Source organism: Pongo pygmaeus, chromosome 10, assembly GCF_028885625.2.
Source record: "Pongo pygmaeus isolate AG05252 chromosome 10, NHGRI_mPonPyg2-v2.0_pri, whole genome shotgun sequence".
In the NCBI taxonomy this organism is placed as follows: Eukaryota; Metazoa; Chordata; class Mammalia; order Primates; family Hominidae; genus Pongo; species Pongo pygmaeus.
In genome coordinates this window covers 12,888,917-12,904,309 of record NC_072383.2, presented here as the reverse complement: position 1 = coordinate 12,904,309, position 15,393 = coordinate 12,888,917, and the positions used below count along the sequence as shown (strand labels likewise).

The 15,393-nt window shown below is 40.5% G+C and overlaps 1 protein-coding gene across 5 annotated transcripts in view; it reads left to right on the top strand.

Moving 5' to 3' along the window:
• DUSP16 (dual specificity phosphatase 16) overlaps positions 1–15,393 on the top strand; it is a 100,591-nt gene that overhangs the window by 79,918 nt on the left and 5,280 nt on the right. For all 5 annotated transcript variants that reach the window (XM_063672446.1, XM_054443738.2, XM_063672445.1 and 2 more), the window contains 2 exons: positions 7,950–8,109; positions 14,540–14,663. In XM_063672446.1, the coding sequence (XP_063528516.1) occupies positions 7,950–8,109; positions 14,540–14,663 (284 nt within the window). The remainder of the gene's footprint in view (positions 1–7,949; positions 8,110–14,539; positions 14,664–15,393) is intronic.

The window sequence follows — 15,393 nt, the reverse complement described above, 5'->3', positions numbered from 1 at the left end:
ATACACATCATTAGCCTTATTTTACAGGTGAGGAAATTAAAGCTACTGAAGGTTAGGTAACCTTCCCAAAATCACCCAGGCAATGAGTGGTAATGCGCTGGGCTGTGCTGTGGTTTTTCTGGGGCCATTACCCATGTACTTTACTTTATTCCATGCCACACTGAGATTCCACACTAACCACTAATGAATTGTTTCCAAGAAGAGATCCTTTAGGAGTTTGCTTTAATAAATCGATCAGTCTTCTCAGTATGGCATTTGATAAAGTTCTGTAGCTTGGCAGTAAAACTCTTTAGCTTGATATTTAAGACCCTCCAGGACCTAACACCACCTTTTTAGTTCTTACCTCTCCTGTCCTCTTCCTCTGCTCATCCTCTTTCAATGTCTGGACACACTCGCCTAGTGAGTGCACCCCAGATATTTCTGTCCTGTCCTTGGTCTTCATTCATTTTCTATACTCCATCTGGAATGCCTCTACCGCCATCTGAGCTTCAGCTGACAATTTTAGTTCCCATTGTAAATAGTCTTCTCAGAATCCTTCCCTTTGGTTTTACTCCTGTTTTCCAATGCCATTTTGTTTATCCTGCTACATTATATTCATCGGATACCTCTTTATATCATCATTATTCGTGCAACTGTCTTACATTTGCTAGTAGACTATTCATCCCTCAGTGAGAACACCTGCTTTTTTATGCCCCAGGGTACCTTGATGCATAGTAAGCCCTTGGTGATTATTTTTCAAAATAAATAGTTATATCCTAATTTGTAACCAGTGCAACTTGTATGAAATGTACATGTCCTTAAAAATTAAGTAAACACACCTTCTGTTAATTTACTCAGAAAACCTTCTCTTAATTAATTTGAGAATCTAAAATTTTCAACCCAGGAAAAATAGTCTTTTTTAAATTATGAAATGAATGGAATGTAAGTTAATGATATTTTAGTGACTTGTAAAATGAAAATATACAAGGAACATATATGAAGGTTTCTCATTAGAAGATGCTGATAAACCAGTTACTAGATACTGATTTTAGTCAGCTTCAGGGATAAGGGTTCGTTCATGTATTCACCCAACAAATGTTTATTGAGCCTCTACCATGTGCCAAACAGTGTTCTAGGTGCTGGGGGTACACCAGTAAATGAGACAACAATCTCTGCTTTCATTAGCTTACATCCTAGGAGAAAGAAACTTGATAGGAAGCATAATAAATAGGTAAATTACATAGTATAGTACAGTATGAGTGCTATGAAGAAAACAGGGTAAGAAGGCTGGGGAATACCTGTGAGGTGTGGGTTGTAATTAAATGGGTGATCAAAGTAGGCCTCATTGAGATAGAGGCATTTGAACAAACACTCAAGGGAGGTCAAAGAGTAAGCCATTTGAATATCTGGAGGAAGAGCAGTACAGGCAGAAGAAGCCACCAAGGCAAAGCACATGTGGTATGCTAAAGGAAGAGCGAGGCCAGTGTGGCTGGAGCAGAGTGAGCATGGGAGAGTGTCGTCAGAGAGGTAATGGGAGCAGATCCAGACAATACAAGATTTCTACATAGGCCTTGTAAAGACGGGAGCTTTTACTCTGAGAAAAAGAGTTCAGAGGGAGTCATTGGAAGGTTCCAAGCAGAGGAGCAACATAATCTGACTTACATTGTTAGGATCACTTTAGCGTCTGTGTTAAAAATAGGCTGAATTTCCTACTGGATGGAAGCAGGGAGGCCCGTTAGGAGGCTCCATGGTAATGTGTTGAAGTCAGGGTGGCAGTAATGGTGAGATTTGGGCTCTATATTGAAGGTATAGCCAATAGGATTGGATGGTAGGGGTGTGTGAAAAAGAGAGGTGTCAAGGAGACTGGGAGATGCAGTTGCCATTAACTGAGATGGAGTCTGTAGGAAGGGCAGGAGTCAGTTCTGGACATGCTGAGTTCGAAATGCCTGTTACACTTCCAAGTGGAGATGTTGAGTAGACAGATGGATGTATGAATGGGGCAGGGGGATCCCTGAAGGAGGAGGTATAAAGGTGGGAGTCATTAACATACAGACAGTAATTGATGTCATAAGAGAGGATCAGATAATTACTAAGATGCAAAATATAGATGAGAAAAGGATTGAGCCGTGAGCACTCCCACCCTGAAAGTCTGGGGAGTTGAGAATGACCCAACAAAGAATATTGAGAAGTAAATATTGAGGAAGGAAGGAAATCAAGTAATCAGGGAGGCAAATAAACAACGTATTTTCCAGGAGGAAGGAGCAGTTAAGTGTGCCAAGTAGTACTTTAGGTCAAGAAAGATGAAGACTGAGAATTGGTCATTGGATTTAGCAACATGACTATCGCTGGTGATCATTGAGCAGTTTTGGTAGAGTGTTGGGGGTGAAAGCCTGAATGGAGTGGGTTTAGGAGATAACAGGAGGAGTGGAGTTGGAGATATCAAGTAGAAGGGGTTCTTTCAAGGAATTTCAAAGATATGGGGTAATGGCTGGAGGGAGAAGCGAAGCTGAGAGGAGATATTTTTAAGGTGGGAGAAATAATGGTTTGTCTGATTGCAGGTAGGAAGAATGATCCTTTACAGTGGAAAATTGATGTAGGAGAAAGGAGAATCACAAAGCTATGTTCTTGAGCAAGAGGGGATGGATTTATTTAGCAAGCAGAGGGATTGGCCTTACGAATGTGGACAGTTCATCCAGAACAACAGGTGGGAAGGCCATAGTATCTAGGTGCATTTGCTGAGAGATGGGTAAATGTGGTGATGGAAGTCTATCAAAATTTGCCTCTGACTCTTTCGATTTTTCCATTGTAGTAGGAAGCAAGGTCATTCTTCAGCTGTGAGTGAGGATGAGTGGGGACATATAGGGAGTTTGAAGAGAAAGGGAAATGGATAGAATGGCATATGGGAAAGAGAAAAAGTGAATGGACTGGGGAAATACAGAGATTGCTGAGGAGTATGAATTGAAAATGAGATCAGGTAGCATTGTGGAGTGTTTTTCTCTGGCCATGTTCAGTGGCATGGGCAGTGCTGACTAGGTGGAGAATTAGATTTAACTAGCGTTGTAATCTTGCCAGGTGAGTACGAACAATTGATGAGGGCAGAGGAAGTTGGGGGGTAAAAGGAAAGGAGTGATTGTAATAAGTGATTATAGAATTTACGTTGGGCAAGGAAGGCAGACAGACATCATGGGGATGAAGGACAGAGAAAATTGGTAGATCATCAGACTGTAGGTCCTCCTGCTGCAGGGGTTTACAGGTTCTGGGTATAGTGTAGTGTAAGAGAGAGTGAGCTGGAAAGTGGAAGAGTCGCCCAAGAGTAGGGTGCATGAAATCAAGATTATGGAGGGTTTGTGGTTATTGGTAATGACAGAGACCAGGCTAGATCTCATGAGAGTGAGAGGCCAAGATGAGGAGTTCAAAGAACTGTGAGGCCAACGTGTTGGAAGGATCTTTGAAGGCCAGTGAAGAAGGATTATCTAATCAGTAGAAAAGTGTGTATTTGCAGACTTAGCACAAAATCGAGCTAAATATTTAACAGCATATGGTGACTGCTCTCTAGAAGCTTAAAGATTATGATGTTTAATTATAGGGCAGAGTAAATATTCAGTTGTGTATGTTTTATACAACATGCTGAAACTAAACTGAATGAATTATATAAATATCTTTTTATAATTTAGTAAGAAGTCATTGATACGTCTCTATAAATAAAAGCAATCCTTATTCCACAAAAGAATCAGACTCATTCTTCATAATTATAGGTCCATCTCAGTTTCACTATTACAAACAATAAGATGAGTCAGGTATGGTGGCACATGCCTGTAATCCCAGCTACTCGGGAGGCTGAGACGGGAGGATCACTCAAATCCAGGAGTTTGAGGTTAGCCTGGACAACATGGTGGGACCGTCTCTTAAAAACACCAACAAAAATTAAGATCCCCTCCCAGCCATTTGTATTGAAGTTTGTAAAAAAAAAAAAAATTAAAAAAAAAAAAACAAGAGAGCAAACTAACAACAGTTACATGAAACTTTAGAAACTTTCTTAACTGACTCCAGAGATTCCACATCTCTTCCCCACATCTTTGGCAGGTGAATGCCTGCTGCATGAGTAGGTTCTTTGCTGTAGCACGTCTGCCTCCACCATTTGAATAGTGTACTTACCAAGAATCAGTTGTGTTTGTTCTCGAACTTGTTTAGGCCACTGGACTTGTTATTATAATTATGTATGTTGATTAAAATAGGACATACACCAATGAAATGTGAAGGAAGAGACATGCTTTTCTGTGACCTAAGTCAGGTGTTTTGGAAAGATTCAAGAAAGACAGATTGCTATATATATATATATATATATATATTTGTCAAATTAGGTGGGAATAAGGGAGCTGTAAAGTATTTGGGGGACAGTTTTAATCTAGAAGGCTTTGGCACTATAGTGTTTTACAAGTTCCTGCTCTTCTTTAAAAAATGAAAACTATAAAGTGGTAGATGCATTTAGGTGTGATTTGCTTACGAACTCCAGTCAGCTAACCTAGAAAAGAAAAAGCTGTGGTCCTGCATCAGAAATCAGTGTATTCATGTACATTTATTTGTTTTAAGTTAAAATAATGTTTCGAGTATGTATGTATCATTTTTAATGATTTCCCCCTTAACTGACTTTTTCCACTGACTACCAATCCAGATGAGAAGGCACTTATTTATGATATTTAATTTAGTAGTCAAATTATATTTAGTATTTAAGGGTTTTTTTTTTTGGTTTGTTTTAAAAATTGTACTTGTTTTATTTATCAAGTCCCATCTTATTATTCCAAAAAAATTTTCAGGTAGCATCTGGATAGCAGATTTAATCAATAGACCTTTTAAGCTAACAATTTTATAAATAAAGCCACTGAAATTAGTTAATTTTTTCTCAGTCCATTTTGCGTTTAAAATATTTTACTAGCTGCATATAGTAGCTCATGCCTGTAATCCAAGCACTTTGGGAGGCCAAGGTAGGAGGATCGCTTGAGGCCATAAGTTTGAGAGCAGCCTCGGCAATATAGCGAGACCCTGTCTCTACAAAGAAATGTTTAAAAATTTGCGGGGAGCAGTGGCACATGCCTGTAGTTCCAGCTACTCAGGAGTCTGAGGCAGGTGGATCACTTGACCCCAGGAGGTCAATAATTGAACCCACATCAAAGGGTGGTTGTGAGAATTAAATAAGACAGCCCATTTAAATGCTTAATACAGTACCTGGCACGTCGTAGGCATTCATTAAATGTTAGATATCATTTTCTTAATCAGTACCGTGTGTCATTGTATAATTAATAGGTCTCTAACAAAGGTGCTCAATAAATATTTTTTGACTTAGTATAGGTTAAGTTGTAATTTCTTTAAAATGTAGGCTATTAAAGTTACTTGTCAGAAGTGTACGTCGTTGTATTCTTTCTATGGAAAATCAATTTTGACAGTCCTTATTGACTTGCAACGTTTTCTCTTAGAATTTCCTGTTGTCTTTTGATTGTGTACAGTATATAACACTATTAGAGTCACCTCATTTCTCAGAAACTTCTGTAATATCTTCATTATTGAATTGAGTGGATAGGGATATTACTAATTCCTTTACTTTTAATTTAACATATCTGTAGTACCATTGGTGGAAAGGAGAAAAATGTAGTACCATTGGTGGAAAGGACTATTGGTGAGAAAGTCCTCAAAGGCTGATTTAACTCCAGTGACCCACTTCTGTTCTTAATGGGTGATCCTGAATCAGTTTCTGCACCCTGTTGTTGATCAGTTAGTACTAGATAAACTCAGTTTGGGTTCACACATAGAAAAACAAATGTAACCTTTGCTACATGTACAAAGTTTAAAGGTTGTAGTAAATACCATTAAGATCTACATAGCCTGATTGTTAACCTAACAGAAGCATGAGACCATCAGAAGACTTGGGCTCTGGCATAGCTGAAGGGTGTTGGCCAATCTAAGAAATCCACCTAGTTCCAAAAGCTGTTTATTGACATTGTCATCTCAGAGATAAGAGATGGTTGCATACACAATCTGGATTTATGCTGTCCACTTTTTTGTGTGTTTGTTTGAGATGGAGTTTTGCTCTTGTTGCCCAGGCTGGAGTGCAATGGCGCAATCTCAGCTCACCACAACCTCCGCCTCCTGAGTTCAAGCGATTCTTCTGCCTCAACTTTCCTGAGTAGCTGGGATTACAGACATGTGCCACCACACCTGGATAATTTTGTAGTTTTAGTAGAGACGGGGATTCTCCATGTTGGTCAGGCTGGTTTCGAACTCCCGACCTCAGGTGATCCGCCTGCCTCGGCCTCCCAAAGTGCTGGGATTACAGGCATGAGCCACCGCGCCTGGCCGCTGTTCACCCTTTATGTAAAATAAAGTATATTTATTGTGCCAAATGTAGTAAATGAAGAGATTAGGGAACTGGCATGTTTCAGAAGGGTAATATAGGAAGAAAATTGCCAATTTTCTTTCAGGTAGCTGGAAAAGATTTGTAGAAAAGGTAGTATTCCAAGAGAAGGAAGAAATGACCAAGACTGCTTAGACTAAGATAATTATTCCAGGCTTGGAACATCTCCTGAGAGGCAGCAGGGGGATGGCTAAATGAAGCGGGTTTGTGTGGGCTTGCCTGCTAAATGGTGGATGGGTGTCAGTTGAACAGATTGTTTTGAGTGCAACTCTATAGCTGGGCTAAAGGTGCGAAAACAAGACTCGGTCCAAGATCTCACTCATTACTTCATTACATAACAGGGGAGACGAGAATTATCTGTTAATGGTAACACACTATGGTAGGTGCTTAATTAATGGTGTGAACAAAGTACTTTGGAAGGACAGAGAACTGAATGGTTAATTATGCATCAGTGGGAAAGAGTTCATAGATGAGGTTAAACAAAGTAGGAAAAGTGGGAAGACTGTCTTCCGGAAGAAGGACAGGGCCTTCTAAGCACAGGAACGGTGTGAACAAAAGGTGGGTATACATTTGACGTTGGGGGTGCTATATGGGACAGGAGCAGGAAATGAGACTCAAGGAAATGAAAAGAACGTGGATAAAGCACCCAGCTTGGGGTTAATCATAACAAAGATTCCTCTAGTTGTTCAGAACATGGTTTGGAGAGAAAACCACTGCAAACTTCAAGAGCTCCTGGTGGCTTTTTTGGTGATCTTGGCTACTGAGCAGTGAATGGGTATAGAGAGGAGAGGATCAATGGAAGAGGTTATTCCAAAAGGATTTGGCAGCCATTTGGATGAGGGTCATGGGGAAGAGAAAGGAGCCCCATTTTATTTTCGAGCTCAGCTGGCTGGGTCGATGTTATTACCCTAAACCAATTTGGGGATTACAGAGAGGAGGCAGGAGTTGGGGGCAGAAAAGGGAAAAAGAGAATACGTTTAGTTTCTGACATTTTAAATGTGAAGGGCCTGTGGAACATCCTGATAGTCAGTAGGTAGTTAGAGATACGGATTGGAAATTTGAGACACACACACGCCCACCATCAGCATGTAGAACTGGTAATTAAGGCTACAGAAATAAGTGCAGCCTTCAAAGTAGAGAAGGCTTCAAAGTAGAGAGTATTTAGAGTGAGAAGAATGACTAGAACTGTATCTTAGAGAACCAGCGTGTTCTGTGCGGGAAGAAAATGTGTGTCCATATATTCTAAAATCATATAAACTGTTGTTTTCTTTTGTATTCTTTGTTCCACTTCTGTCTCTAGTAATGAAGATAACAGAGACTTGACTATATGAATGATGTGTGGGCTTCAAGCATACTATTTAAATAGCCTATGTTGTCCTTAAATTTTTTTTTTCTTTAAACTTGTCTCTAGATGTCATTTTGCTAGGTTTTTGGACTTCACTGATCTGAATGAATTATATTTCAAGGAAACTGGGCATTTTTATCATCGGATTAAACTTCACTCTTTCAGAATGATCATGTTTACTATATTATTAGTCAGTTTAACTGCTCTTTCTCTCCATAGGAGCTGATGCAGCAGAATGGGATTGGTTATGTGTTAAATGCCAGCAATACCTGTCCAAAGCCTGACTTTATCCCCGAGTCTCATTTCCTGCGTGTGCCTGTGAATGACAGCTTTTGTGAGAAAATTTTGCCGTGGTTGGACAAATCAGTAGATTTCATTGGTAAGTAGCTCAAATAATATTACAGGTCCTGTGGGTGATTGTCTCATGTGTAGGTGAACCCCCTCAGCCCCCCTTTTTTTCTTTAGAGAACAGGAGCCTATTTCAGAGATTTCAAAAGTCTGAAAACAGCATGTGGTGCAGCGTACTCATCTAGTGGTCAAGGTGACGTGTGTGTCACACTGTCCCTAAGGACTGGCCTTGTGACATTCTAGCTAACATTTAACACCACCAAGGTTAAGCTTCACAGGATCTGTAATTATGTATTTGCAAGTGTTTGAAAATCAGTTAAGCTTTTAGGGTTAAATTCTTCCCCCAACTTTTTCAAATCCTATACAAGCCTTTGGGAAACTTTGGTATTATTCCCTGTTGCCTTGTTGCTGTGTTTTTTTACAGAGAAAAGTCAAATCTTGTGAAAACAAATCCCGTTACATTTAAGTCTTTATGTCAGTGTTTCTGAGCCGGGGTCCGCATGCCAATAATTTCAGGTAGTATTTGATCTAATAGAATTTCGACACACACACACTCTTATTTGGTCATTTTCCTGGCAGTGGTCTTGACAGGATCTCATCTGTGCCATACTTTGTTCTGCTTCCTGGACCTGTTCAATTCTGGAGCTTCTCTGGCCCCTGGGTACTATTGAGGCATTTTGGTGCCACAGGATCAGATCTGCTGGGTGGTAACTTGGTGATGTGTATTTGGAATGTGGCTTTAGTGGACAGTGGCTGAGCAGAGGAGAAACACTGCTAGCTCCTGAGCAACATACCACAGTGTGTGACTCTCGATGTTCCATGTAAGGAATTTTTTTTCCCCCAGTTACATAATTTTGAACACCCTAATCCATAATTAAATACTCTGAATTGATTACCATAATTAAAAATAAAAGAACCAGTTCTTTCAAAAAAGTGGAATTGGCCGGGCACAGTGGGTCACGCCTGTAATCCCAGCACTTTGGGAGGCCGAGGAGGGCGGATCATGAGGTCAGGAGAATGAGACCATCCTGGCTAACACAGTGAAAACCCATCTCTACTAAAAATACAAAAAATTAGCTGGGCGACGTGACAGGCACCTGTAGTCCCAGCTGTTCGGGAGGCTGAGGCAGGAGAATGGCATGAACCCGGGAGGCAGAGCTTGCAGTGAGCCAAGATTGTGCCACTGCACTCCAGCCTGGGTGACAGAGTGAGACTCCGTCTCAAAAAAAAAAAAAAAAAAAATGTGGAATTGGCCAGGCACAGTGGCTTATGCCTTAATCCCAGCACTTTAAGAAGCCGAGGCAAGCAATCACTTGAACCCAGGAGTTGGAGACCAGCTTGGGCAACATAGCAAAACCTTGTCTCTACCAGTGCACCTGTGGTCCCACCTACTCGGGAGGCTGAGGTGGAAGGATTGCTTGAGCCGGGAGGCGGAGGTTGCAGTGAGCCGAGATTGTGCCACTGAACTCCAGCCTGGGCAGTAGAGCCAGACCCTGTCTCAAAAACAAAAACAAAAAGTGGAATTATGTATACTAAGCCCCATATTATAATTTTCACCTGTGAGGGGAATATTCTATTTAATGCTTTTGGAACTTTGAGTAATTCCAAAACACTTGTCTTTTTTCAAGATTTCCAGGTTGCTGAGGGTTTCATCTTCAATTAGGATTCATTCTGTGAAACATCTGAAGATAAATGACTTAGTTCACATTAAAGTAATCACAAACAAATGGCCAGGTGGCTCACGCCTGTAATCCCAGCACTTTGGGAGGCCAAGGCTGGCAGATCACCTGAGGTCAGGAGTTCGAGACCAGCCTGGCCAACATGTAGTGAAACCCCACCTCTACTAAAAATACAAAAATTAGCTGGGCGTAGTGGCACACGCCTGTAGTCCCAGCTACTTGGGAAGCTGAGGCAGGAGAATTGCTTGAATCCAGGAGGCGGAGGTTGCAGTGAGCCAAGATCGCACCATTGCACTCCAGCCTGGGCAACAGAGTGAAATTCTATCTCCAAAAAAAAAAAAAAATCACAAACAAACCCCCACAAGTTAACACACACCCTCCCATTGTACTTCTAAAAAACATTCAGCAAATCATTCAGTTTTTGCCTCTTTAAAAAATAACAATTGGCTGGGCACGGTGGCTTACGCCTGTAATCCCAGCACTTTGGGAGGCCGAGATGGGGGGATTACCTGAGGTCGCTGGAGTTGTGTGCGATAGCCTGGCCAACACGTCTCTACTAAAAATATAAAAATTAGTTGGGCGTGGTGGCGGGCACCTGTAATCCCAGCTACTTGGGAGGCTGTGGCAGGAGAATCTCTTGAACCTGGGATGTGGAGATTGCAGTGAGCCGAGACCACGCCATTGCACTCTAGCCTTGGCAACAGCGTGAGACTTTGTCTCAAAAAAATAAAAAATAAAAATAAATAAATTATGGTTAATGTTCCCATTGCACGTCACATTTATCCAGAGACATTGGCTCTAATTTCAGCTAAAAATCAGATTTCAAAATCTATCTAGAAGAGAACATGATTTTCTTAAGTCATGACTATGTGTGGGCTTTAGGAGACAAAGTTTAGTAGGAAAGAGTTAGAAGAGAATAGAGAATATGAATAACTTTGCTCCCAACTTATTTTCTCCTTTCATGGGAGATATTGGGGTTGCCATGCCACTTTCATTCACACAAAAGAACTTTAACTACTTTGCAATTTGGTTAAACACATACACACAAAATACATATTATAATTTATTTGTAATACCTGCAAATACTTATCAGTATTTCATTTGCTTGGTTCTATTACAGCCATCATCCTTATCCCACCCAAGTAATTCAAGGCAAAATCTCCAGGCCACTTTTTGAATTCAGCCCATATTCACTACAATTGCTAAGTCTTCTCTTCTGTGGGGTTTTAAGCCATGGTTAGTGATAGCATGTCATTTGAAGCTGTACCCCCTTAATGACTTACAGGCTCATAGGGATTTTTTCTTTTTTGTTGTTGTTATTTAGATTAGATTTTGGTAAGTCTCCAGGTTGGTTGGAAGGACTCAGGTTTATGTGGAGTTTTGTCTTTTAGTTAATGTGCCAGTAACAGAGTTTGTCCGTTGGTGCTATGGGATACTCATGAGGTGCCCCCAAACCCAGCTGGCTATGTATACAGCCTCTTGCTTCCTCTTCACTGTCTCCTGGGCTCTTGCTCCAGCTCTCTCATGCCAAACTCGTGACTGCGTGGACACAACATAGGGAGGTGATTGGGACCATGTATTTTGGAGGCAAACTGTCTGTATTTGAGTCCTGCCTACCCTGGTTATTAGTGAAGTGGTTTGAGTAAGTTACTTCAAACTTCTGTGCACTTCAGTTTCTTGATCTGGAAACTGAAGATAATATACCTACCTTATAGGGATATTGTGAGGATTAAAATAGATAATGTAAAATGAAAAAAAGAAAAAAAAGTAAACCAAAAAGAGAAAATAAAAATAAGTAAAATAGATAATGTTACGTGCATTGAACACCTTGTAAAGTACCGGACTCATAATTGGCTGTTAATAAATATTTTCAAAATTGTTATCTGAAGTTCCTCCTTTTTTCTGTCCTTTGAGCTGGACTCTGTAACCCCTCTTAGTTATTACTTCCTTCTTTTTAGCTTTTGTAACTTCTCATCCTCACTGCATCTTTGCCCTTTTCATTTGCAGTTCTCGCTCCCCTTTCTTAACCTAGATTTTAGCCTTAATTGTGGTAACGGCCACCTGCTTGTTTCCAGTTTTCATCATCATTGCCTTCTCGTTCTTTATTTAGAAACCTGAAGAGGCTTCTTAGTTTTTTTCCACATTAAAAAGGTAGCCTTGGCCAGGTGCAGCGTGTGTAATCACAGCACTTTGGGAAGCGGAAGCGGGAGGATTGCTTGAGGCCAGGAGTTTGAAACCAGCCTAGTCAACATAGCAAGATCCTGTCTCTACAAAAAATTTTTAAAAATTAGCCAGGCATGGTGGTGTGCACCTGTAGTCCTAGCTGGGAGGCTGAGGCAGGAGGATCGCTTGAGCCTAGGAGTTCACGGTCACAGTGAGCTATGTTTGCACCATGGCACTCCAGCCTGGATGAACAGAGTGAGACTCTGTCTGAAAAAAGAAATGTAGCCCTTAGCCTAACATTCCCACCACCCTCAAACACCTGCTTCCCACCTTTGGAACCTTCTCTCTGGTTTCTTCTCCAAGGCAGGCTGTTTTCGAATGAGCACTTTGCTCAGTCCCACCGCAGGGCTTTCTTGCACACATTTCCCTTCTCCTCTCTGCCAGTTCTGTGTGTATTAATTCCTTTGCTTGAAGACACAGTTTAGGGCTCATGTCTCCCAAGATGCGTGCTGATGAACCTCAACTCCAGTATAATCACTTGTTTTTTTCATTTTTAAAAGACGTCATCAAAAGAGTTGTGGTTATAAAAACAGTTGTAAGCACATTGCAGAAAATTTGAAAAACAGAGAAAAGGAAACCTATAACCTCAACATCGTAACGCATGTTACTGTCATTGTTTTATTTCCTTCCAGCCTTCTTTTTTATTAAAATCTCTTTAGAAAATATGTATCAGCCAGTATCAGCTGGATGCCTACCATGTGCCTAGTGTTAAATCTTTTGGGGGATTGTTAGAAGCAAGCAAGATCCTTCTAGGTCCTTATAATCTAGGTTTTGAGATAATTATTAAAATTAATGAGAGAGTATTGTCAACGTTAAAAAACAAAAACCCAGACTCCTTCCAGTAAGGATTTGAAGCAGTTTTCAATAATAGGTTAGAACCAAAAGATACACATATTCTCACACATACACATTATAATGGTATAAAGGAGCAATAGTCAAGTAATAAGGGGCCAGGAAATGTACAGTAACTGACGAAAAGTCTGAATTGCTACTTCTTATTGAAATTGAGTTAGAAACCTCAGCTTTGAGCTTCCTAGCGGCAGAAAGGGAAGGAAACACTGAGAGTAACGTGGGGTAAATGATAGCTGAGAAGGAAGGGGACGCTGGAGGCACAGGAAAGCATGAGACTGCGTACACGAGTTGATATGTTCTTATTTGTATAGCATGCAATTCTTTGAGTGTTGCTTGGTATTCATTTGTTATTGTTTTATTGTGTTTGGTTTCCCTATCTAGAAGGGAAGCTGCTTGCTGCTTAATTATTCATATACTACCCAAAACCTCTATGTTGCTTTATATATGATGAATAATTATGTTATATATAATAATCATTACACTAGAAACTTATATTTATAGCATAGGCAGTGAGATTGAATAGATTTGTATTATTCAGCTGCCAAAGCAAGATTCTTTGCGCATCTGTTAATCGTAAGAATTTTAACACAAAGTTCAGTAGACTTTTGGTAGTATCTACCAAGAATGAAAAGGGGAGAATTCAGCTTCATGACTGAGCACACATGTAATTATTTAGAATTGAGGCAGTCATGGAACTGGCCAGAATGTTAGTAGCTTCCAGACTGTGTGGAATAACCTCATCCCCTGCCACATGTACATATTGTTAAGCCCCTCAGCAGTGAGAGATGGCAGCACTGCTTGGATTTCCCTGGTTCTTTGGTTCTAACAAAGTGTCCATGAGTCCTTCCATCACGTTGTGGGGAATTGAGATAATGCAATAAGACGATAACTCCTGGGTATCAAGGAAGGGATAAAAGTTCTCTTGGATCTCATTAAAGTGACCTGCTAAACCTGATTCATAGCATATACAAGGTTTTCTTCTAAAACTCAGTAAATAAAGTTGAGCCATTTTATGACATACAGAAAAGTTGCCTAAAATTGGGAGGCCAGTGGCAGTGGCTCACTCCTGTAATCCCAGCACTTTGGGAGGCTGAGGTGGACGGATCACTTGAGGCCAGGAGTTAGAGACCAGCCTGCCCAACATGGTGAAACCGCGACTCCACTAAAAATACAAAAATTAGCCAGGCATGGTGCTGCACACCTGTAATCCCAGCTACTCTGGAGGGTAAGGCAGGAGAATCACTTGAATCCGGGAGGCAGAGATTGCAATGAGCCGACATCGCACCACTGCACTCCAGCCTGGGCGACAGAGCAAGACTCTATCTCAAAATAGTAATAATAATTTTTAAAAATGTAATTATATTTCTTAGGTAATCAGGGAAAAATTTGAAGTGTCAGATAACCGGAATATGTTAAATATTACCCATATCTTAGGGGAAAATACTAACATAAGTCAGGAAACCTGAGTTAGTAGTAGCTTGCTTATTAACAAACAGTTTTGGACCCCAGTTGTCCTCCATGTCAATGGTGAGGGAATTATCTTCCCCTGCCTCCTCAAAAGAATATTGCAAGGATAAATATGATGTACACAGATGAGATTTGCGTAGAGGTTTTCAGGTGGAAGACACTGAGTGAGTAAATGGAAACAAGATTTCACTGCTGAACAAAATAGTTAGTAGTGACCTTTCTTGCATTTGACTCATACAGAGAAAGCAAAAGCCTCCAATGGATGTGTCCTAGTGCACTGTTTAGCTGGAATCTCTCGCTCCGCCACCATCGCTATCGCCTACATCATGAAGAGGATGGACATGTCTTTAGATGAAGCTTACAGGTGAGGGCAGGAAAATGTCTTCTGTGATTGGCTTTTCATTTGACCTGAAACATAAAGAATGATGAGGATGGGTAACCAAATTAAAGCAGATCATGATTATTCTAGTCACACTTTTTACAGGTTACTGTGGATTTTTTAATGGTCTTGTGAAGACTGGAAAATAATGCTGTTTTACTATTTAGCATTAATTCTGCCCTCACATGTGTCAAATTCATCCTCAGCCACTTTTTACGTTTAAGGAACAACAGATCCAGGCAGAGGTCTCTATCCTGTTACATGAGTTTACTGCTTTCCCTAAATGCACAAGTATCCTTTGTTTTAATTTGCATATGACGGGGGGAAGCTCTAATAGAATGCTCACTGCAGAATCTCTGTTCTGCTTCAAACTTTGGATTGCTGGGAAGAAAAAGCCTAATACATGCAAATATGAACAAGATTAACTGTCAGACTCCATTCTTCAGTAAAATTTCCTACATTCTAGAGTCGGCCAGATTGTGTGTGTGTGATTTTGACTGGGTTGCCTCCAGTCTCTGATTCATCTGATTCCCCTGCATGTCTCGTTGGGTAGAGATGGTTCATTTTTATCTGATAAGGAATCAAAAATATAGAGACTTATGGAACAGGCCTGATTTAACAGTTGGATTTTTTTTTTTTTTTTTTCCCTCAAATTGCAAAGTTTGGAAAACAGAAATGAGCTGCCCAAACAGCTTCCCATGTTAAGTCAGGAGCC